At 35.6% G+C, this 26,166-nt stretch overlaps 1 protein-coding gene across 2 annotated transcripts in view; it reads right to left on the bottom strand.

Annotated features, from left to right (window-relative positions):
- Nucleotides 1–26,166, bottom strand: part of dok4 (docking protein 4) — a 96,272-nt gene that overhangs the window by 29,763 nt on the left and 40,343 nt on the right. For both annotated transcript variants that reach the window (XR_015495744.1, XM_087261333.1), the window contains exon 2: nt 7,562–7,838. Coding sequence is in view for 1 of the 2 variants with exons in the window: in XM_087261333.1 (XP_087117459.1) it covers nt 7,562–7,627 (66 nt within the window). In the remaining variant the exon portion in view is untranslated. The remainder of the gene's footprint in view (nt 1–7,561; nt 7,839–26,166) is intronic.

The raw sequence follows: 26,166 nt of genomic DNA, 5'->3' as shown, positions 1-26,166 counted from the left end.
AGACCAGTTATTTGTATCCAACCCTCATTCCATTCTACATTTTTGTAACTTTTTATTTTGTATAACATAAAATAAGAAATTATAAGACAAAAAATGTGTTTCGGTCCCCCTTGACAATGCATGTCAATGCTAACCAAACCTGCATGTGTTTCTCCTGGTCAACTATAACCATAACAGAACATTGCACATCCTGGGATGTGACTATTGCGGATGTGCACATTGTGATATCGATGCTGAAACGATATTGTGCAGTCCTACTTGGGTGTGCACTTGGATACATTTATTAACGCATCTGCTCATAGAAACCATAAGCATCTGTCAAGAATTTCCAGGGTGGAAAGAAAGTTAGAACCAAAACCAAACATAAACAAGACCTCACTGAACAAACCTCTTCTTTTACAAACAAGGCAATGACTAAATAATCCTGGGTGGTCAGAGCCTTACAAATATTTACCACCCGCACTCAATACAAGCCTCAGATGGACAATACAATGAAAATGTTGTAATGCAGCAGCTTTAGCCAATGAAAATGGACTGGTTAGAACACAATCTTTCCTCTAATCTGTTGTAGGCAAGTTCCTTACAGCTAGAAAAAAAAAGCAAGCGAGAGAAAGAGAGATAGGGCTTTGTCACCAATCAGACACAAATGCAAATGCCGCCACGCATTCACTGCTTCTGCCAAATCAGAGCAGAGGCAGCGGCGTGGATGTAAATAGTATTAGCTGCGCATAAGCAGGGATTTACGATATTGTGCTTGCATTACGTGCACTGGCATAATATTAAATAGACGGAGGAAATTGACTTACAATTAGGGAAGCCATTTGTTAAACAATGACGGTGCTCGTTTCGAGTTTGCACAGCACAGGAAAGCGAAAAGGAGACACAAAGACAAGCACATACAGACATGAGATGTGAAAAGAGGAAAAGAAGGAAAATGGGAGAAAATATAAACTCCTCTTAGATTATTTAGCACTGGGTTCCCCTGGGGGAGCATGTGTCACAACCCGACCGCTTCCACAGTAACCGCAATCCTGCTGACTTCATAATTCAGCCATCGACGTGTGCACGAGCTCCAGAGGCACTCAACACTAGAGCTAGTTATCGCCTGTATTTTATTTGCAAGATACTGGTGTCGATACCAGTGCTTAAGCGGTGCCTGAAACATCATTTTCAAAATAGCCACAAAATAACGCTGGATGACATAAAAAAAGGCTTTTTTAATTGAATTTTCTATCTTAAAATATTCAATTATTTTGTAAAAAAAAAAGCCTATAAAAATATAACACAAATGTACAGAAATTCACCAAAATTTTGATCCGACTGTAATTATTTAACACTAAATATTAATGCAGTATTACTAACAGCAAAGTAGTCTGTGTTTTTGCTCTGTATCCTACAACCTACATCTAAAAAGAGATTTCACCATGTTTGCCCTCTTTGGCAAAATATCCCAGCAAGCTCCAGACATCACACAGACTAAAATTGACGTTGGATGTCAACATCAGACTAACTTTGGAACCTTAAGTGCAGAAATTTGGTTGTATATGAAAATCGGGTTGATGTCAGAACGCAACGTCAGACTTTAACGTCAGGATGAATTTTAGGTAGTTCACGACACAACATACACTGTAAAATAAACCAAAGATCAACGGCTAATGATGTTAGCTTTTGACATTGTATGGACATCACATTATGACATTAAAGTGATGTTGAAGTTAGGTAATTACACAACATAAAACCAATCAAAGATAAACGTCTACTGATGTTAGACTTTGACGTTGTATTGAGGTCGTATCATGACGTTAAAATAATGTTGGATTTTAGTATGCCACAGCCTAAAAAACAAAATATCAACGCCAGATGATGTCGGTATTAGATGTCAATAATTATTTAACACTAAATATAAATGCACTACTACTGACAGCAAAGTAGTCTGTATTCTTGCATTCTATATCCTACAAACCAGCATCTAAATAGAAATATGATCATGTTTGCCCTCTTTGGCAAAATATGCCAGCAGACTCCAGACATCACATAGACGTAAAATTGACATTGGACTCCGACATCAGACTAACTTTGGAACCTTAAGTGCAGAATTTGTTTGTATAAGAAAATCAGGTTGAAGTCAGACTCAGACCCAACATCAGTTAGAGGTCAAACTTCAACGTCAAGATGTATTTTAGTTAGTTTGCGACACAACATTAAATCATCCAAAAATAAACGGCTAATGATGATAGCTTTTGAGATTGTATGGATGTCACATTATGACATTAAAGCGATGTCGAATTTTAGTTAGGTAATAATCACACAACATAAAACCAATCAATGGTAAATGTCTACTAATATAAGACGTTGACTTTGTATGGATGCCATATCCTGACGTCAAAATGATGTTGGATTTTAATTAGTTAATGCAACAGCCTAAAACCAGATGGTGTCAATATTAGATGTCGGCTGATGTTGGTATTACACAGGAATTTGACGTTAAATTGGAATCACCTGATGTCACAACTAAAACAGAACAAAACATCAATGTCATTTGACATTGTGTCCCTGCTGGGATCATTCCTCTCCTGATTTATTTCATGCTGAGGCCTATTACGATGAAGTGTACAATACATTTCACTATCAATGTTACATTTGGATAGACAAGATGATGATGTAACCTCTAATGCAATAACTTGCTGTGTTTGCAATTTTTCACAAAAGTTACGATCACTGAGATATTCTTTGTAATTATCTGTGGTTTTTGCTGTCTTCAGTAGTGCTGTTGTTCTTCTTTTTTTTTTTTGACTGTAAAACAACGGCCTAGTTTACAAATTACATCTTGTGGACAAGTTATGTAATGCAACAACGATTCAAAGCACATGTGCAAGCTGCTTATACATTGTTTGCATATAAAAATAAACCCATAGGAAGCTCTAAAAACAACTTTGTGTGCCAAAAACTGTATAAACAAATTTGTCTTCTGTCCCCTGTCAGGTCAGGTGCGTATTCACTACAGGAAGAAAACAGTTTTGCTATTAAAGTCAGCAGCACAACAGTCAAGCGTTGTACTGCATGTAGTAATATAAAGAAACTATAATCTAATGTTGAAGACATACTGTAGGTGAACAAACCCAGCAAACATTTTTGTGTTTAATAGACTTCTAATAGACTTCTAAATGTAGACAGCTTGGCGAAAACGAGGCTAAACTTGGGCTGTCGGTGGAAATCTAAGAGACATCTAAGAATAAGAACCCAAAACTAGACTAGTCGTCAAATAGACAGATTACACAGACTTTATATAGTCATTCATTTCTGTTTATTTGTTTTGCCCAAATTTATAGCCAAGATTACTATGTTTAGACGTCTATTAGACATCTATTAGACATCTTTTAAAAAATGTATTTTTGCTGGGAAATAAATTCTTTTCAATTTTTTGGCACACAAAAGTGTTTTGGGGGGCTTCAAATGATTACAAGGAAACCATTGAAGCTTTGTGGAATGTTTTGACAATGGTTTTGATTCCTTTTCTGAACTTTGAATATTTTGTTGCTGTCTAAGAGAGCTCTCTGATTTAATCTAAAAAAGCTTTCAGGGGTTTGAAATTACATGCTGATGAGTAATTAATAACATCATTTTTGTTTTTGGGTAATCTAAACTATTAATATAAAGAAGTAAGTAAATGTTAGATATAAAGGAACCGAGACACAATAATGCTGAGACTTTTTGAATAGCTTAAAAGCACATGCTTGTAATAATAAAAGCATATGCAGAGCAGGAAAGCTTTTAATGGAAAGGGATTGTAATGCCCAGACAAACACACTAATGAAAAACGACAAGTATAATGACAACAAGAACATGAAGGAAGAATGAGATTTTACTGAAGGCATTTGTAAGTGGGACAGCAGAGGAGATTCTCTTAAACCCACTGAGGCTAGCTGGAGAAAGAGTCAGAGGGAGATTGTAAAGCTGTAATGAGGTCTCCAGGCCAGGGATGAGGTTAAATTAGTAGTATGAATGTATTCCCCCCACGTCCTGCACCATTATGTGTTCACAAGCCTCGTCCAAGAGAACAATTTGCTCAATCTCTTTAAAAACATACAATTATCCTGTAAAATGGAGTCAACATGTTGTGTAAGACGTCTAGTTTGATCTGGATGAAATGTTAAACAGCATGTCTATCACAATCTAGTCTCTTAAAGAAAAATGCTAAACAACAAACAAAAGGACGATGTTTGGTTCTAGTATGAAGGCCATCATATACGTAAAGTGAAAATGAAGAATGTTGGTGTGACTTTAAAAGAAATAAGGCTAAATGATTCATCAATGATGATGATTGTTTCAGCGAAACAGACTGTCAAAGCAAACTTTGCTACTCCTTTGTTGATGTTGAAATCTTCTCTTCATTTCCTCAGTCCGTCGAGGTCAGACATCCACGAGTAAAAACATAAACGCCAAAGAGCAGCTTTGAAGTGAAAAGAAAGTCTTGCTGAAAGCAGCCCTGACAATGTTTTTCATGTTTAATAATGCAAAGCTGCTAGATTTAAAGCAATTTACTGCCTATATAAATAAATGTTACATGACTTTACTTGACTGGATCTGGACCTTACTTTTATACAGTCCTGTTTTATACTGTAATGTCAATGAGTTTGTCAGTTACTTTAAGTCTGAGTTTTGTCGTGAGCACTCCGATTGCTGCTCTCCGGTGATTTGAAGTGCATCTTTTATCCTCATTTGTAAGTCGCTTTGAATAAAAGTATTTCCCAAATAAACAAATATACACTACCTGCCAAAAGTCTTGTCGCGTTTTAGTTTTAGAAACAACAAATAAAATTCTGACTTCTAGTTGATCATTTGGTATCAGAAGTGTCTTATATGAAAGTCAAAGGCCTTCAGATTACACTTATTTTACCTACGTAAAATATGATCATGTCTTGTTTTTGATTATTATATTAGGACAGTAAGCTCTGACTTTGCTTAGACAAAATTCGTGTCACTTAACAGAAATAATGTACAGTAAAGAATATAAAGTCATTGTGCAGTGGAAAAATTATGAATAAAGTGTATGACTCCCATGAGCCTGGAGGACTGCATCAATACATCTCTGCAATGACTCGAGTAACGTATTAATAAAGTCATCTGGAATGGCAATGAAAGTGTTTTTGCAGGACTCAGAGAGTTCATCAAGATTATTTGGATTCATCTTCAATGCCTCTTCCATCTTACCTCAGACATGCTTAATAATGGTCATGTTTGGTGACTAGGCTGGCCAATCATGGAGCACCTGGACCTTCTTTGCTTACAGGATGTGGAGGCTGAAGTATGTAAATATGAATTTGCCCTCTCCTGTGGTTTGTAATGTAATGAGCAGCACAAATGTCTTGATACCTCAGGCTGTTGATGTTGCCATCCACTCTGCAGATCTCTTGCACGCCCCCACTACATGTAACCCCAAACCATGATTTTTCCTTCACCAAACTTGACTGATTTCTGAGAGAACTTTGGGTCCATGTCGGTTCTATTAGGTCCTCTGCAGTATTTGTGGTGATTGGGATGCAGTTCAACATAATTCATGAACAATCTACCTTCTGCCACTTTACCAAATGATCAACTAGAAGTCAAGTTATTATTTGTTACTCTTACAACTGAGATCGACGACAGGACTTTTGTCAGGTAGTGTATATGCACCTCCTCAGTGTAATTGAGCACATGACAAGTAAATGACTCTTGACAAATCCACATCTCTTCTTTCAGATGCTTTCTTATAACTGCAGTTTTCTCGATGTTGTCATTGTAGTTGTGTTCATTTTGTAATTGAAAGAAAAATGTGCAGCATATTTTTGGACATTTAATATCTGTGAATTTTGTAAACGAAAAAAGTTTTAAAGCAAGTCCTACAGCAGACAAAATAAATAAATAAATAAACAAAAAAACAGAAAGCAAAAAAGTAAAGACATTGTATAGAATTGAACAAAGGGTTTAGTCCCTTTATTAATCTGAGGTCACCACAGCGGAATGAACTGCCAACTTATCCAGCATATGTTTTACGCAGCGGATGCCCTTCCAACCGCAACCCAGTACTAGAAAACACACATAGACTACGGCCAATTTAGTTTATTCAAATTCCTTACCTGATTCACCAAGCTTTACTCATTTGACCATTACAAAACTTTTAGGCAGCAAAACATGCCAGAAAGCATGTGAATGGTTAAGTATCATGTGCTAAGAGTAAAACAGAGAACACTGTTTTAAAATGAAAACACAGTAGTGTAAACAACACCTTAGTGTTAAAGTTGCTACAAATCTGTTTGTGTTTCTTCCTTCTATTGAACAAAAAAGAAATACTTTAAAGCAGTGGTCACCAAACTTGTTCCTGGAGGGCCGGTGTTCAACAGATTTTAGCTCCAACCCTAATTAAACACACCTGAACAAGCTAATCAAGGTCTTACTTGGTATACTTGAAACATCATGGCATGTGTGTTGAGGCAAGGTTGGAGCTAAACCATGCAGGGACATCGGACCTCCAGGACCAGGATTGGTGACCCCTGCTTTAAAGAGATATGGAAACTAGGGGTTCTAACATGATGACGAGCTAGACAGGCGTACAGCTCAATGCTACACAGATTGCCAGAATTTGAACTTTAGGACACTTTGAGATATTCAATTGAAGAAATAGCCTCAGAGTTCAACCGTGGTCACAAAAAATATTGCTTCGCCATGGCAAATCGAAGAATTACAAGGAAGATTGCAGGTACAACTGAGGAAAATCCTGACGACCACGAAACAGTAGCACCAAGCTAACATGTGAAACTACAATAAACAACTAAGAGAACGAGGTGATGTGCAGATATGAAACACTTTTCACATTTCAATTCGAAGGGGTTCTGAATACTATTCAACAAATAAAAATTAAAACTCTGAATCTGGAGGCAGATTATCAGAGGCTGAACATTGAATTAGCAAAACCGAGGATAATGTGGAAAAGCTACAGAAAACGGTGGATGTTCTGGAAAGTCGAGTCGTAACACTCAGAGCGGACCTGGATAACTTTGAAAACCTACCTGAAAAAGCGGTAGGGACGGACTGGAAAAGTGACTTAACGATGTGTTTGGAGCATCTGCTTTTCCGAGCCCAGTAATTATTGAAAGAGCGCACAGAATGCTGGAAACTGATACTATATTTTTCCTACTATGGAAGTCAATGGCTACGAGTTGTGTTCATGTGTTCAACGAAAGAAAGAACATCTTAAAAGTTTGGTGTCATCTGAGGGTGAATGAATCATAAATAAACTCTCATTTTTTCCCCTCCTGATCTCACACTGCTCTACTTTAAGGACAGTCTGGGAGGGGCTTTTTTACCTCCTTTCCCCCCAATGTGTCTTAATTCCTCTTTTCTATGCTAGCTCTCTTCTGACCTGTCTTCCACTAAAATGTGTGATGTTTGTGTATGATCGGAAGGGTCCAATTTCACTGCATGTAAAAGTGACAAATAAAGGCTAATCATCATCATCATCATCATCATTTGAGGCTGAACAATCTCTTAAATCTCAAACAATCTCTTAAAAGCAACTGCTCACCCCCAGTTTCCTGCTCCGCATGCGGACATAGCCCTGCTTGACAATGTCATTGAAGTTGGAGGCCATCTCTGAGGAACCGGCGAACTTCTAGAGTGAATGAAGGCTCGCATCCAGCCCTTCGGTTTCCCCCTTCAGCCAGTCCAACCAACCCTTTCCCTCCTGCTTTTACTTCTTCGTTTCTCTTCCAGTTTTCCTCGATCCCGTCTGCTCTGCAACTTTACATCCAGAAGACCTTCTAGATCTTCAGACCAGGTGTTTCTTCACTCCTTCATGACCCCTAAGAGATGTGGAAAAATAACACATACAGTATATATTTGATTCATTGTGTGTGCAGACACAGACTATTTATAACAGATTATGCAGTGATTTATTATTATGCAGTGATTTTGATTTGGCTGAAAATCTGCCCCACTTTCCGTAAGAATATAGCCTGTGTCGACCATTTTTTTCCTGGAAAATGTCAATGATAAATTCAAGAGAGTGAGTTAAATAAGCATTAAAGTTGCATATGAAACATCTCTACCCAATGGCTGCTTCAAATGTCCTAATGGCCTAAATTAAAATGCATTTGGATTGCAAACATTATTCCCGCACTAAATAACTCAAGGCTCGTTCTTTAAAGGATGACCATGATTAAATATATCAGAGTAACAGACTTGAAACTTTTTAGACAATCCTTAAAGGAAATTCATCCAACAACAACAACAACAACAACAACAACAACAACAACAACAACAACAACAACAACAACAACAACAACAACAACAACAACAACAACAACAACAACAACAACAACAACAAAACATCCCTGTCTTTAAATTACATATATATAATAAAGGCCAGTAGGATGAAATGTAGTTTATACCTATGTGCCTCAAGCTATTTTATCTGTTTAAAACTTGGTATGATTATTAAAAAAATATGCAGTATTATTAACTCTTAAAATGGCAATAAAGTTCTAGGATTGTAAAAAAGTTAATGAGTTTTAAATATAAAGAAATGTATTATAACCATGTTAAAAACAGCAGTTCTTGAGGGAAAATAAAGAAAATAGAAGGGAAAAATATTGTTTTATTCTCAATTATTTAAAATCATCTTTGAAGATTGCTGAGGCCTTAGGTGGCATCTGGAATGCTTGTTTAGAATCACTAATGTAATCCTCACTCAGTTTCTACTGTATGAGCACAAGGTTGAACTATTTCTCAAAATATTAGTCTAGGTATAGAGCAACATAAGGGTGAGCAAATTAGCTTTTAATTGCCTTTAAAATGCCTCTCACTCAACCTTCTACAAACCTTCACTTTATAAAAAAAAACAAAGAATAACTGCTGACTTGTACTAAGAAACAGAGGCACAGTTTGCTAAACCCGCAATTTGGAATGAGAAGTTTTTAAGCATTTATAATAATCCTCTGAGCTGCAGCCCTCGGGCAAAAACCCGAGAGATGCTTCGCTTGTAAGAGCAAAACTAACAGCATCATCATCAACAGAAAAGCTCGACATGGCACACACTTAAACACATATCCATAAAAAATATATATGGTTTAATGTAATAAAACAAGCATCATACACTGAAACACAAATTCAATTTAGTAATGTTTAACTTCATTTGTTTGTTTAAATTTAGCCCAAATGAATTGTTTGCAATCACTTAACTTAAGAAATATGGAATAAATAAATAAGTAAACAAATAAGCAAACAAATAAATACATAGAATAATTAATAAATACAGACTTTCATATCACTGTCCAGTTTTTTCCGGACAGCGAGAACCATGATCCTTTTAAATAAATAAATATATAAAAACAGGAATATAAATCCATAAAAACATGTTTAGATAATACAAATAAATAATAAATAAAAACACATATTAAAATAAAATAATGAATACATTAAGAAAACACAATTGTTGAGGGGACAAAAGAAATAGAAAAAAAACCCCCAAAGCAAAACAACACACACACACACACACACACACACGCACGCACGCACACACACACACACACACACACACACATAAATAAACATATATAATAAATAAACATATATAATTTATTTATAATAATATTGTATAATAAATAATACAAATAAATCAAACACAAATATTAAAATAAATATTAAAATGAAATAATGAATACATAAAAAAAAATATTGTTAAGGGGACAAAAGAAATAAAAAAAAAACAAACAAAACAAAACAAACGAACAAACAAACATTTATAAACAATACAAATAAAATGATAAATAAATACATTGATTAAAATTAAATAATGAATAAAATAATAAAACAACAATTGTTAAGGGGGAAAAAGAAATAGAACAAAACACATACACACCTTTTCCAGATTTTTCAACACAGTGGGCAAATGGGTTAAAATGAAATAATGAATAAATAAATAAATACAAGAACAGAAATAAAAAAACATGCATAAATAATACAAAATATGCAAATAAATGCAATTATTAAAATAAAATAATGAATACATAAAAAAACGACAATTGTTGAGAGGACAAAAGAAATAGAAAACAAAACAAACACACACCTTTTCCAGATTTTGCAAGAAAGTGAGAAAGTGGGTTCAAATAAATAAATACATAAATAAATAAATGAATAAATCCATACATTAATTAACTAATTAATTTATCAATAAATTGATGCATAAATAATTTCACTCTCTAGGTTTGCCAAAACTGTGATAACCTTGATTATTTTAAATAAATACAGGAATAGAAATCCATTGAAAAAATAAATAAACGTATAAATAATACAAATAAATAAATACAATATTTAAAAATAAAATAATGAATACATTAAAAACATAATTATTGAAGGGACAAAAGAAATAGAAAAAAACTCAAAAAACAAAACAAACAACAACAACAAAACATACAAACACCTGTGAGAAAATGGGTTCAAATAATTTAATAAATCAGGAATCCATAAATAAATAAATACATGTATAAATAATAAAACAAACAATAAAGCAACTACAATTATTATAACATTTATTAAAATGAAAATTTAAATATATTAAAAAAACTATTGCTGAGGGGACAAAAAACAGAAAAACAAACCAAACACACACATTTGTTTTGCAGATTTTTCTAGAAAGTGAAAAAATGGATTGAAATAAACTAACAAACAAATAAATAAATAAAACACACAAACGTTTCAATTATTTCATAACAATAATCCTCTGAGCCCTTGGGCCTGATAACTCTAAGACACTTGTAAGTACAAAACTATCAGCATCATTATCATCATGAGGCTCTGAAACAACAGCTCGACGTGGCACACACTTCCCCACAAGAGAGCCGGCGTTTAAAACTCTTGACTGCAGTGGAACACAGACATTAAACTTTAACAAGGAGCTCATTAGGCAGGACAGAGCCAGGCTAATCGTCGGCGGCGCTGTTGGTTTTAAAAAGCGTCTCGATCAGGGAAGGAGGGGCCGTTTGCTCCACTAGAAGATCAGTGAATCATAATGCCATTATTATGTGCTCTCATGACCCTGCTTCAAAAGCCCTTGTCAGAAGAGTGAATGCAGAAATAAAGATAAAAGGCAGAACAAGAACAGTTGAGGAAGGATATGAGCGGTGGAAGAAAAGGCTTTTTGAGAGGACCTCTCATAATGAAGGATCAAAACAAACCACAATAGTCTGAAAATCAAGACGTTAAGTGTCAGCCGGGGCTCTTTGTACAGACAGTTTAGGGCAAGACACTGCAGGTGAATCCGGTAAATAAAAGAAGCTAATAGTTCTCACCATGTCTTCCCAGTTGATTGATAGATACATTAAGAATTAAAACATTGTTGTGGTATACCTTTAGTGAAATGTCATGTTCAACATTCAAATCAGGCATATATTTATTAAATATGTGCTGATTTCCCTACATTTCTTGCACAAAACTGATAATAAAACCTACTGGATTAGATCAGGCTGAAATTTCAATCCAGGCTCATTCTGAAATGTACCACTATATACATTTCTGGAGAGCAGAATCCACCAGAGGCCACTGTGTATGCTTTTTGAGATCTCAAATTTCTCTCACAAGTGCCATTTGCACCTGCTGTTCTCGCGTAAATCCACCAGAGACTGCTTTTGACTGACTGAATGACTGACTGGCAAACTGACAGAGCTTTTTTCAAGCATTGTGCTAAACTAAAGCCACGTTTTACGAACATAACTCTTAGCCCTCCTATACAGCTTTTACATTCAGAAAACATACGTACATTTCATACATATCGCCTAAAAATACTGACATTACAGTATTACATATATTAACAACTTTTATTTTTGAAATTTGAACACATTTGCAGGTACAGTTGAAGTCAGAATTATTAACCACCTTTTAAATTTTTATTTCTTTAGAAATTTTTTCCCAAATGATGTTAAACAGAGCAAGGAAATTTCCACAGTATGTCTGATAATATTTTTTTTCTTCTGAAGAAAGTCTTCTTTTTTTATTTCGGCTAGAATAAAAGCATTTTTACATTTTTTTAAAAGCCATTTTAAGGTAACATTTTTTAGCCTCTAATTACCCTATCCTGCCTAGTTAACCTAATTAACATAACAAGCTGCATGATATTATACACAATATGAGATATTGTTGTTGAGTATTGCAATAATGACTTCTCATGACATAACATTTTCCAAAAAAAAAAAATAAAATTTAGTTTTGTTAGCTTTTTAAAATTATTTATTTATTTATATACTGATAATAAAATAAACAGGTAAAATACATTTGTTTTATATGTAATTCATTTTAATTCAGACTAAAAAACGAGGTGAAAGTGCAACAAAGTTTTATTTTAATAACAATGAATGAATGAGTGAAAACAGAAAACGGCACATATTCTGACTCTGAATGGCTGTTGCCATTTTCCTCTCTCGCCTCGACTCTGCATTGTTTATTTTCAGCTCTGGGTTTACCTTTGGGCTGCTCCGGCAAATAGCAGAAAAGCAATTACAGGGGGGGTGGTGATTAAGTTAGTATCAGATTGGACAACTTTAGATAAACAACCAATGCATAATTAAAAGTATTTTTATTATTGTGATAGCGATAATTTTGAGATGTAGGTTGTGCAGCCCTAGTAAAAACTTTTTTTAGCAGTAAGAACTCTTCAGCAAATATTTAAAAAACAACAAGCTAGAGAGGCAAACAAAATTGCTGTTCAGTCTACAAGATGGTAGATGTAAATGTAGTCATCGTATTGTACACACAATACATACAGCGGAGAAAATAAGGATTGAACACTTCACCATTTTTTATCAAAACATATTTCTAAAAGTGCTGTTGACCTGAAATCTTCCCCTGATGTTGGTAACAATCAGTGAAATCAATATATGAAAAAAGAGCAATCCAATTAGTTTACAAATGAAGTTACAAATGACACAGGGAAAAAGTATTGAACACATGAAGGGAGGTGTAAAAAGGCAGTAAAAGCCCAGACTGAATCCAACATAAAATACCAATTAAAGATCAGATTTGATAGACGAACCCACAAAACCATCAAAAATATTACACTTCTTTCAAGTCTGTGAGAAACACACATCAGAGCAATTTACGTGTCTTCGTTCTTCATATGAAAGGGGTCTTTAAGCTGCCATCACTAAAAAAAAGATTTTTATATCAAAGTATTAAATACGCTTCAGTAGATCAGCACTTTCTCCTTATGACATACAACTCACTTTTCAGATTTTTGTTTTGTTCCAAGTTTTTGTTTGTATTGTTTGGTGTTTTATCGAAATCTGGTTCATGTCAACAGCTCCATTAAAAATATTATTCCAAGAAAAAACATGATGCATTCAATACTTATTTTCCTCGCTGTAAGTTTCATTATCATCAAAGGATGCTGTTCTCACTTGTTTTGTCATACTATTAATGAGACTGTGAAATAGTGGACAATTCTCTCTGAATGACAATCCATGGTTCATAAAATTGTCAAAAAAGTGGCTGAAAGTAAAAGTGGGCTATCAGAAGAAATCAGAATCAGCTTGGAAAGATTATGTCACTTTCTCTGTTTCAAAATAAACATGACACAAAATGCATGACCTTTATCATCAGCCAGTTTTGAATTTGTTGTTTTGAAATAAGTTTGTTAGCATGGGAAAAGTGCACTGAAAATGTACAGTTCTTGGAAAAAGTAAAAAAATGTGTTCATTTTGTGTGAAAGCAATGAAAAATGATTTACAGTTTGCTCTGCAAAGACTTCTGTTTGGCTGATTGTGTGAAAAGTTTTGAAAAGTAGCTTTAGTATTGCACAATGCTTGTTAGCAGTTGGAAAACACTGTAATCACTCCATAATTCAGACTGCAAACAATCAGAATAAAATTGAGAAATAAAATGTAGTATATAATCAGTCAACTTTTGCATGAACATATCCATCTGTAAAAAGCTTCAGAATACAGAAATGAACAAAACTGTGAAATTGGTGTGTAGTAAGAGCGGAGTGCTGAAGTTGAGTTTATGGCTCAGTGCGGGAGAAAAGAAAGCTCATTTTGAGAAAACAGCCTTCAAAACGATGTAAATACAGACACAAAGAGACAGAGTGCAATAAAAGAAACTTGTTTTTACCATGTTTTCTTTACATTTGTCTGAAAAACAGCTATAAATTCCCAAAAAGCCCCAAATCTCAATCTCAAAATTGACAGGAGGATGAAAAATCAGTTTCTGCCTGCAGGCTCTCGAAGCAACCATCTACAGAAGTCCCTTGTGACACTGTTGTTTTAATGTAAATCTGCAGTGGATTTACAGCAGTCAATAAGCATCAGTCACCTTCAATGCCCTGGAATACATTAGACTATGGTTAAATTTGAATTCACAGTACATTCACGTTTATTTTGAAGACAGGTTTTACAGCATAGTGTTAGGAGATGTGTACATTTGGTTTGTATTGTTATTATTGCTGTTCGGAAGGACGGAGAAGATACAAGTCAAGCATAATGTTAAAGCTGTAAGTAACAATTTCATATAAGAGCTGTTAAGAGCCTTCTGCTGTATGATGAATGGCTGTATTCAAGCTTGAGCGTACAGCAATATGCAGAGCTGTTAAGTATAGGCAGAGGATGGATATGAAAATGTTTTGTGTACCACAGCAAAATACCACAAAAGGACAAAGAAAGCAAACGGATATTGGCCAAGCTCAACAATATTATTTTATTCTCAATATTTAAATGTTTGTTTGTCTGTTTGTGTCTACAGTCATTTTAATGGAGAGAAAATGTTTAGTTAAATTATGTGTTTTTCACATTTATTTTTTCTAGAATCTCTTCAAAAGAGTGAACTGAATAAAAAAAAATATTTTCTTATAAAACTAAAATCGACAAAATTTTATAAAATATGCTATATGGGTTGTGTTTATCAATATTTAAACAATGAATGTATTATATACACTGCTATTCAAAAGTTTAGGTTCTGCAATGCCTCTTATTTTATTTTGAAAGAAATACTTCACATCAAATGATCAAAATCGGCAGCAAAGACATTTGAATAGTTACTTTTTTTTTCACCAAAATGTTTCTGTTACAAAAATAAAATCATTTATAGGTTATGTGAGTTTTTTAATATTCAGCACAGAACTCTTAAGAGGCCATTGATTATTATTTTTCTTTAATTTTGACAAAACAAAAGTTTAGGTAAAGATGTAATCATTGCTTAATACTATTAATTTTATAAACATTTATATTATATATGTTGTGCGTTTTGTTTTATTTATATCATAAAATAGGCTGAGTGTTACATGTAGGATCAAAAATTGCAATTGAAAGTAATCGTCACTTAATAATTTTAGACAGAATCAGAAGCATTTTAACGAGATTTGTCTATTTCATCGTTTTATTCCTGACAGACAGAAAACAACATTTGCAAATATTGAGATCACAAGAAAAGTCAGGAGAAAGATAAAAGAATTTTAATGTCAAGCCTCTTAGGGTTTCTGTAAAGATTGGTTTGCTTTGCTAACAACATAAAAGTGTCAAAACGATGATTTCAAAACGACACTTAAAATAACAAATCAAATAAGTCAATTGATTTGATGTCAAAAAAATTGATGTGCGTTTGACATCCACACACTGATGCCCTTTTGACCACCAAATTATTCATTAATTTATTCATTTTCCTTTGGCTTAGTCCCTTTCTTCATCAGGGGTCTTCACAACGGAATGAACCACCAACTTATCCAGCAAATGTTTTACACAGCAGATGCGCTTCAAGCTGCAACCCAGTACTGGGAAATACCCTTTCACAGACACTCATACACTATGGCCAATTTAGTTCATTCAATTCAACACATGTCTTTGGTCTGTGGGGGAAACCGCAGCACCCGAAGGAAGCCCACACGAGCACAGGGAGAACATGCAAACACCACACAGAAACGCCAACTGACCAAGCCAGGACTTGAACCAGCCACCTTTCTGTTGTGAGGCGACTGTGCTAACCACTGAGCCACCGTACTGCCACTACCAAATTAATAACAAAAAGTATTATCATATTAAAATAATTTTTATTCATCTTAAAGCTTCAAATTACAAATGTACACTGGATTTTGGATCACTACAATGCATGCAATATGTCAAAACATCAACAAATTGGGATTGGCATCAAAAGACATGTCAAAAATCCATTACAGGACAATCCTGAGATCAATTGTTGACTTGTTTTTTGATGCCAATGATAGTCAGTTTTTGATCAAGGTGTCCACTGGATATGACTTCTGAAGGATCATGTAATATCGAAAACTGGAATATTGATGCTGTAAATTCAGCTCTAAAGTCTTCGTTTATATTTTAAAAATCAATTCACACAGCAAACAGACTAGCTGGATGAATAATATTTTTAAAATGCTTTAAAAATGTTGAAAATGTGGCTCAGTGGTTAGCGCTGTCGCCTCACAGCAAGAAGGTGGCTGATTCGAGTCCCAGCTGGGCCAGTTGGCATTTCTGTGAGTTTGCATTTTCTCCCCGTGTTTGCGCAATAGGTGAATTGAATGAACTAAATTGTCCATAGTGTATGAGTGTGTATGTGTGAATGCGAGAGTGGGTGTTTCCTGGGTATGGGTGTTTCCCAGAACTGGGCTGTGGTTGGAAGGGCATTTGCTGCAAAAAACATAAGCCAGAATAGTTGGCGGTTCATCCTGCTGTGGAAACTCCTAATAAATAAGGGACAAAGCTTCAAAAGTTTCTATTCATTCATTCATTCATTTTCCTTGGGCTTAGTTCCTTATTTATCAGGGGTCGCCACAGCAGAATAACCCACCAACATATCCAGCATATGTTTTACACAGCGGATAGCCTTCCAGCTGCAATCCAGCACTGGAAAACATTCAAACACACTCATTCCTTGTGGGGGAAACCGGAGCACCTTGAGGAAACCCACAAAAACACAGTAAGAACATACAAACTCCATCCAGAAATGCCAACTGATACAGACGGGACTCGAACCAGCGACCTTCTTGCTGTGAGATGACAGTGGCAACCATTGAGCCACAGTGTTGCCCCATTTTCTAGACAGGCCAAACATATTTTTAGAAACATGTTTTAAGAAGCAAGCATTATAATCTGCCAATGGGGTGAGGACATTTATCTTATGTCAAAAGGAAAAACAAGATTATTTTGCTTACCCCATTGGCAGATTATTTAGTTCAAGGAAAAACTCAAATAATTTTGACGTACTATTTCATTTTTTCGCTTGTCTAAAAAAGGCTTTTATATATTTTAGACTAGAAACAAGACTAAAAAAAATCTAAGTAAGTAAATCATTTTTGGCAGTTTATTTCTAAATGTGTACCTATCTAAAATGTATTCACATATTTCTTTCAATAAATGCAGAAAAAGAGAAATAATTTATTAACATTTGTTTATCGACCTCAAACTTTTGAACTGCTTAGAACAGCGGTCACCAATCTCGGTCCTGGAGGGCCGGTGTCTCTGCAGGGTTTAGCTCCAACTTGCTTCAACACACCTGGATGATTCAAGTATACCAAGTAAGAGCTTGATTAGCTTGTTCGGGTGTGTTTGATTAGGGCTGGAGCTAAAATCTGCAGGACACCGGCCCTCCAGGAACAAGTTTGGTGACTACTGGCTGAGAATAAAAATAAAATTGTAATATATAAAAGTGAATGACCATTCACATAGGCATCTATAACTATGTTTTAGTCATTCATTGCACATCATCTCAAGCTTGAAATCTCTTCTATCTTGAGAGCGTCATAACAGAAAATAGCGGAGAAACACTGTCCTTGCTTCACTCCGTGTTTGTGGCAGGGAGGAACAGTGGTGACTCAGGAATCCAGGTGTGAACACGACTAATGAATACAGACACCAGAATATCCCCGCAGCCCCGGCGACAAACAGCTTGTTAAGACGCAGGTGACACTCGACGTGGGAGGAGGGATGTAGAAGAACATCTGTTTTCAACGTTAAGTGCTGGTATTGACAGAGAGCAGAGAGCAAGAGGCAGACAGACGCGTCTCTGGCTAATGATAGGCCTGCGATGCCGCGTCGCCAAGTCTTCGTAATCCCTGACAATTGGCCAGTTGCACCACATTGTTATGGCTTTAAGTCCCATTTGGAAATATGAAGCTTTGTTTCTTACACATGTCAGATTTTTGAGATGGTAAAATCTGTGCTGTTATTTTATGTAAGCATGAAAACAATAGCCTCCTATAGAGCGGACTCAATGTTGTGTGGTTTGGATCAGGAGACGTGTCGTACAGCTGAATGAAACGCTGACAAGTATACAATAGCAATAAAATTGTGCACAATTACTCATTCTCCTTTTATTGTTATGAACATGATTAGTGCATGAAAGCATTAGTGACGTTTATGAATGACTCAATGTGTGGGTGATTTCTACTACACTGAACATTTTGTGTAAAGGTTTACAAGTTAAAGAGACTATTCACTCCCAAAAAATTACAGTTTTGTCATTATTTACTCATCCTCCATTTGTTCCAAAACTGAGTTTCTTTCTTCTGTTGAACACAAAAGAACATATTTTGAAAAATGTTGAAAATCTTTAGCCATTGACACCAATTGTATCTGTTTTTCCTACTATAGATGTCAATGGCTACCCATTTCCAACATCTCAACAGAACAATGAACTCATAATGGTTTGAGTACATTTTTATTTTAGAGTGACTACATTACTTATTATTTCATTCAAGGAGAGATGTCCTGATCAGGTTTTTTCGCCCTCGAATCCAAGTCATTTGATTTTGAGTATCTGCTGATACCAAAACCTGATCTGATACTTTTATGATTAATAAAAAAAGAATAAAGAAGAGTGAAAAAACAGATCCAGGATGTTCCTTATGTTTTATTTAATTCACCTTATTTTAACATTCAACAACTCTGTTAAAGGGTCACGAAACACCAAAACACGTTTTTTGAGCTGTTGACAGTTGTATATGTGTCCCATGCTGCTACAAACACTATTAGGACACCTACATTTCACTTAAAAGTGTAAATTGGTTGTTTTTGCGTTATTTCAAGCAAATTCGTATTTCCGGTTTAAAAACGAATTTTTGAAGCTGCGTCACGGCCATGACATAATAGCGTTGTATTCCAGCGTGCAGACTGGACGTCTGAGCCAGAGTGTGTCTTATTACGTCTTACAGTGTGATGCATTAATGCATGAGTAAAGCTTGGTTCAAACCAATCAGCGCGCTCTTTTGTGCAACTTCATTAATATTCATTAGTCACAGTGCTTACGACACTCACACCACGTTGTATTGGCAAAACAAGCGTGAAGAGCACTTCAGCGAGGGAGCTTGAACAATCAAGTGATAAATAACATTGATTCTTCACTTTTGGACTTTAGTGCAACAGCAAACACAAAACAATTTACTACAAAAACAAATACTGTAGCACCTCAACTTAAAATACCCAGCAGGCAATCCCAAGTTTACGTTTCTCACAGTTTGCTCGGGCAATGTTGTGGTCATCAACTTTATAATACCTCCAGACCACAGACAATCTCGCACTTTTCGTTTCAAGCTGCTTCCGTGTTCTATATTGCCGGCATATAACCAAAAGCGTATTTGCAGCAAAGAGATGTCATGCTGCAGGCGTTGCTGTTTCTGTGTGAAGTCAAGAAAGAGGTCTAACTCTGTTCCACCGCATAACTATAGATGTGTTAAAAAATGATGAGAATATATATTCGAGTCCTGATCAGGAGGTGACGTCGATTCCAATAAGAGTCCGTAACCGCGATATCGGGGCCAATTTCCGATCACGTGATCGGACATCCCCAGAAATAAGATTATTTAAAGTTATTTTAATTCATTTAAAGTTTATTGAATCACAGTAAAATGAAGTGAGTTTTCATAAGCCAAATATTTTTTGATGAAAAATGTATAATTATTCAAAAACATGAGGGCATTCTTATGTAATGTGTAATGACTCATTTTGGAAAAGTCTGTTGGACTGGCGGCAGCAGATTACTATGTTTTCATTCTAAAACATGAACATACGAACACATAATCTAAAAGAGAATAAGTTAATATTGTTAAACTTATATTTAATTATGAATGTCCACCATAGAAGCCAAAACTTGCTTGATTCTTCACAGATAATGAATGGACTAGTGAGCATAAAGATAGGAGAGAGCCTGAGGCTCGTGCAGTTTCATATTTTCTGATTCACGATCATGTTAACCGTTTTTCAATTTGTTTTTATATGGAATCTATTTTTACATTTATTTATTTATTTATTCAATTTACAGAGTTCTTAGGTGCAAAACAGCAGGAATGGCACAGAAAATTTGTAGTATGTTTTGGGTTCAGGGCTGAAATATGAAATGCAGGTCAACGGCTACTTGGAAAATGTCCCCCTAAAATAGCTACTCGCAAAACTCAATTCTTTCAAGGTACAGGAGATTTTCAGTCACATATTTTTCAAAAACCCCATGCCTTAATCCCTTGGGGAGCCCTAACATATACACCTTTGACTGGAAAATAGGCATTATGGACGGAGTGGTTAATTTCATGGCTGTGGTCTGAGTTTGCAAAAGGAAAAGCAGTAGTAAAGAGAAAAAAAGAGGATCAGCAGTGTGTTGATTGTCAGTTTTCATGAACCCTCTCAGTGGGAGTCCATCAGTAGTGTAAGTGAATTGAAAATTGAAAGCGTGTTGCAGTGACTCATACAGGCTAGGAGTCCAGTACAGCGGACAGTGAAACGCTTAAGTGTGCTTGAGTGAAAGAGAGAGAGAGAGAGATGGAGAAACAGAAAGAAAGGTCATCGGTTGCAATTGTGTGCATTTCAGGGGTGACTTATATTGGATAGAGACTGAATGTAAGAGCAAAAATGGCACTCACACATTGTCAAAGAAAAAAAACATCCAAGAAATTAGCCATTTTTCTGTGAATTTTCCACTAGACTTTCTATGAATCTACACAGTCGGGTATTCTGTGTGAAGGTGAACGATTTGTTCACATATACTTCACTACAGGTCTGTGTATTCGCTGTGTTTACCAACAGAAAGCTGCTTTGTTACACTATTGACAATAGATAATGGGTCTTTTTGCTGGCATTTTTTGCCTAATCATGCTAACCTGGTGGTGTTTTAAATCAACAAAGAAGTCACTATCTTCAAAGAAATTCACAAGCTAAATAAAACCTCTCTAATAGAAATCCACACAATCGGGTATTTTGTGTGAGTGTGAATGACTCCTCGCAGAGGTTTTGAAATGGAATCAGCAGAAAGCTGCTTGGCTTTTTTTTTAACTAGCTGCTAAATTACTGACATTGATATTGTGCTGTACTTTAACTAATCAGACTACACATTAAAAAAATTTAAAGTTTTACATGTTTACAAGTTAAATCTAGTAGTTTCAACGAAAAATCTGCATTGAAATAATTTCTCATTAAAATCAATCATTATTAAGTCTTTGCATTAGATTTGTGATTTGCCACAATTGTCGATTCACCAAAAGCAAGCACCTTTGCTACACTACTGACAGCCACTAGCTGATGCTAAATGATCTAGAGTAATAACATTGCATAAAAATAGCAAATAAGGGTGCTTTCACACCTGTGAATCTATTCAGTTGTTCCGAAACAGAGATTACAAATGTTACATTGTTGCTCTTTGCTCTTGAAGCAGTTCGCTTTCACACTGCAAAGTTTCTAATCGGACCAAAAGAGCTAAAACAAGTCACGTGCGAGTAAACTCTCCTTACATTGGTCAGAGTGTCAGGGTTTATTTTGCAGCGACCCGCTCAGCTGTCATGAGAGTTGGTGGTTTGGTGGTGATTGACAGGGTGTGCGCACGCGACGTGTCTGAGGAGAGATGCGGTGGGGAGGGGTGAGAAGGGTGCGCGACGATGCCTATTTAAGGACCGGGAGGGAGACGCGAGATTACCGGGAGATCATTACTCGCTTGCGGGCATCCGGAGACTTGCGAAACTTCCCGCCACACTCATAATTCTCTCTTCATATAGCCGTAAGCCTATTACATATCAATAAAACACTGTGATATAACCGCGCTCGGATCGGATTGCTTTCTCACTGCAATCGAACCGCTCCAGGGTTCGTTTCAATCGAGCCGAGACCACCTCATTCAAGCGATCTCGGAGCGATTACTTTGGCGCGGAACAGAGCGCGATTGCCCTGTTCACATATGCCAAACGAACCGCGCTAACTGGGCAAACGAGACACGTTCCGAAACAAAAGTGTAGGTGTGAAAGCACTCTAAGGCACTGCATCAATTAACATCAGAACTGATGTTGAACTAAACTGAATGAACAATGAACGAATTAAAGCTGAGACATGACATTGCTACATTGTGTATAGCTGAAGAATTTTATGAAATTCTGTCATTTAGTCAACACTTAACAGTCTTAAACTGAACATTAGCCCCTTACACAGAGTAATACGAGTAAAGATGCTGCATGTACATTTTTGACTCTTCTAAAGCATAAAAATACTGTAATATGTTTGCAGATATTTAAAAAACATTACAAGTGAACATTCTTGTTTATCTGAAAAACAATGTTAGAGACAGATATTCAGCTTTGAAAATGTGAGTTACGTGTGGGAAAGTCTGTCTTTGTTTTGGTCCTTTTAACCCATCTAATGGCAGTTTAGCCAATTACATATCAGCACCAGGCCGCCTTGCTGGAAAACAGCATAGCTGATTAATTCAGTCAAGAAGCCTCTGAAAGTATGCATCAACGACTGAAATGCGACCTACGGGGACAGTAGAAGCCCTAAAACGAGACACAGATTCAGAGTTCTACATTCACAGGTTACATTGTTACCCCGTGTCCAAACAACATGTTATGTAATGAGATTTGCAGTGATAAGCAATTTGGCTGTTGTGAAGCAGCATGAGAGAAATTTAAATACAGCCATTTAAAGCACAGCCTAACTTACTGCACCGCACTCCAGCAGAAGGGTAAGGTTTACAATCTAATTAATACAAATTAAACCTCCTTAACGGCGGTTCATTCCGTTGTGGCGACCCCGGATTAATAAAGGGACTAAGCCGACAAGAAAAGGAATGAATGATTAAACCTATTTAACAGTATTATATGTGCATGCTCAACGGTTGATCTATGTTGGCATTAAATATCACAGTTGTAGTCACAGTTTTGAAGTTCAATTTTAAATGGTTTATTTTATTTTCATGATCTGAGGTGTACTATCTGCTGCTGTTTTCAGTAGTATGGCAATACATGTCATGCAAAATGGCATTTAAACTCACATTGTTAACATTTAACACTGAATAAAGCACATGAAGTGTACCTCAGGTGATTATAGTTTATCCTGTTGTTCACCTGTGAGAAACAGAAGCCGTTTCTAAAATAGAAATTTCAGGTATTGTTTAGGACAAACACTCCTTTTAGTATGGAAACAATTTCTTCTATCACTTGCCGTTGCTTTTAGTAAGAAAACAGTTCAAATCAACCTTAAATCAACCTTTAGGCTCAATAGTGAGGCACACAACTGTTGTTGTCATCCATCTGGCAACCTGCACTTGTGTGGAGCTGTCAGAGGAGGAGCTGAGTGAAAATGTGTTTTGATCCAGGAGTGCAATACCTAGTTCAACCACTGGGTGTCAAACTTTAATACTGCACATTTAACAGTAAAATTACAAGAAATACATTATCTGTAATTTTTAAAAATCCACTGTTCTGACAAGCAAGGACATTCCAGAAAAGCACCATTCACACAACTATTCAAAAATACTAATAAAATACAAAGCAAAAAGGACCTTTAAATGGCTGCGTTTGTATTTTTTAACATGAAGGGTTATTTTTCCAGCAATTTTTCTCTGCATTCAATCACAGCAGAATTCTGGCAATTCAGTTACAAGTTCTCATTACTGAAAATTGCTGTAATTTTTTCAGTATTTAAAATAAAAACGGCCTGTTCACACATGGTTTTCCCAAAAAGTTTGTATGTGTGAAAGGACAATCGTACATCGTACACATGTTTTTTTTTTTGGAGTGGATTTGCTGTAGAATCAATAGTCAAGCTTCCATTTTGCCACTTTTCCATTTATTGCTCTGAAGCCGCTTTTGAGTCGGCATTTTAAAAAGGTCTATACACCGCCTGACCCGACAATTGATTTGTTTGCAAAGTATTCTAGTTTAGTTTTCTATCGTGACCCCACTTTAGGGATACTTCATGCTAAAATTTAATTCAAATTTTTCATTCTTCCGTTGAGCACCAAAGATGATGTTTTGTAGAATGTTGAAAACCTGTAGTCATTAACAGCCACAGTGTATGTATGGAAGTCAACTGCTACCGGTTTCCAAAACCCTTTAAAATATCTTCTTTTATGCTCAACAACAAAATAAACTCTTTTGGAAGCACTTGAGATTTAGCAAATCATCACAGAATAATTTTGAGTAGATAATGGATATTTTAACCAATGAAATCAAAACATATTACAGTTTTTCTCAGTCGCTTTGGGGCATTTCTCACAACACTATTTACATATATAACAACAGATAACTGTCATAATGAAAACACAACAAAGCCATTTGACTATCTTGTTCATAAACAATGGTGTCAGGATTCTTCATCTTGATGACACTGGCACTTTCATTGACATAAATACTTGCTTTTGAGGAATGAGCCATCCATTTTGAGCAAGTGCCATGCTTTGCAGGTTATCAACTAGGTTTAGCATTTGTACTAATTGTTTTGAGAAATGTATTAACTGTTGTGCAAATGTAAATGGTGTTGTGAGAAATGCACTAAAGCCACTGAGAAAAACTGTAAAAAGCTCAATAGCATACAAAGTGTCATTTTTATCAAGTAACACTATACAGTGTCCACACAAGCAGATAAGCTTTCAGCAGAAGGCAGCATCTTCTTTCCCTCCCTTGAGATCACTGCAGTTCTAGAGGCCCTAATACGTGGCATGAATGTGATGAAGCAACAGCAAAGTACAGATGAAAAGTCACAGCTAACTTTGAAACGAAATATCAAATGAAACTGAAACATGAATTTATATGAGAAAACAATAAGAAAGAGGCCACCACACACCAGTGGTCTGAAACAAACGTTGTTATTCTTTAACCTTTCATCCTCCTATTCTACCCTCCTAACATCCTATTCTCATGAGGAGCCAATGAAAAGGCACATTATCTAAAAAGCATTAAGCTAGTAAGAGGAAGGCTGTCGGAAAGCCTGATAGGACCGCTGGTTCTTTTCTGCTTCCTAAGGGCAGACAGCTGTGCTGAACACCTACAGTAAAGCAGCAGCTGACACGTACCGTATGAACAGAGAAAAAGAGAGCAAAATAAAAGCCAATGCATGCAAACCATGGTATCATGATGTATTCACCCCAGGCTCAATGAAAATACATACCTCAGCCTAGATATTTTTGCAAAATGTGGAATATATTTCTCAGAGTACATTTTGCTGCACGTTTCAGAAAACAAATCTAATAAAGGGCGGCGTCTACATTTTTGTGAATATGAAATATGTCTCTTAGGGTATGTTTTGTTGTATGTTACAATATCTTCTTGTACATGTCTTGTCAAGTCATCTAGACCAGCGGTTCCCTCCGCGTGCAACAGCATACAAAATGAGCTATTGAGCAAACTGGTCAGAAAAGTTGTAAATATGGAGATAGACAGGTGAGGCAAACACATTTGATTTCAAATCATGAACACCATTGAGTTGTTTTGTGGTATTTATTTGGTAATGTGCAAATAAATCATTTAAAAAAGCTGTATCGTATTGGAAAAGCCTGATATTGCAATATTCTATTTTTCTGCAATATAAATTGTGATATTAATACAATTTCACCAGATGGTTTGAATTACTAGTTACTCAAACATTCTGAATTACTCAAACTAATTAACATTTTTCTTGGGAGTCCAACAGGGATTCAGGTACAGAAATTATTAATCACAAAGCAAAAACTGCTATTCCAAACATCTAAAATCTTAAATCAAAGAAACATTTTCTAGACAAGATAAAATTGATTTGTTAATTAAGTAACATTTCCTTAAAACAAGCTAAATAATCTGCCAATGGAGTAAGTAGAAAAAAATAAAATTGAAATTTGAAATTTAGATAATTGGACTAGAAACAAGACAAAAAAAAATCTAAGAAAGAAAAGCTTTGTTTTGATGTGCAGTCCACA

This window comes from Danio rerio, chromosome 7 (assembly GCF_052040795.2).
Source record: "Danio rerio strain M-AB ecotype USA chromosome 7, GRCz13ab, whole genome shotgun sequence".
In the NCBI taxonomy this organism is placed as follows: domain Eukaryota; kingdom Metazoa; phylum Chordata; class Actinopteri; order Cypriniformes; family Danionidae; genus Danio; species Danio rerio.
Note: the sequence above shows the minus strand (reverse complement) of the source record. Positions and strands in the feature narration are given on the sequence as shown.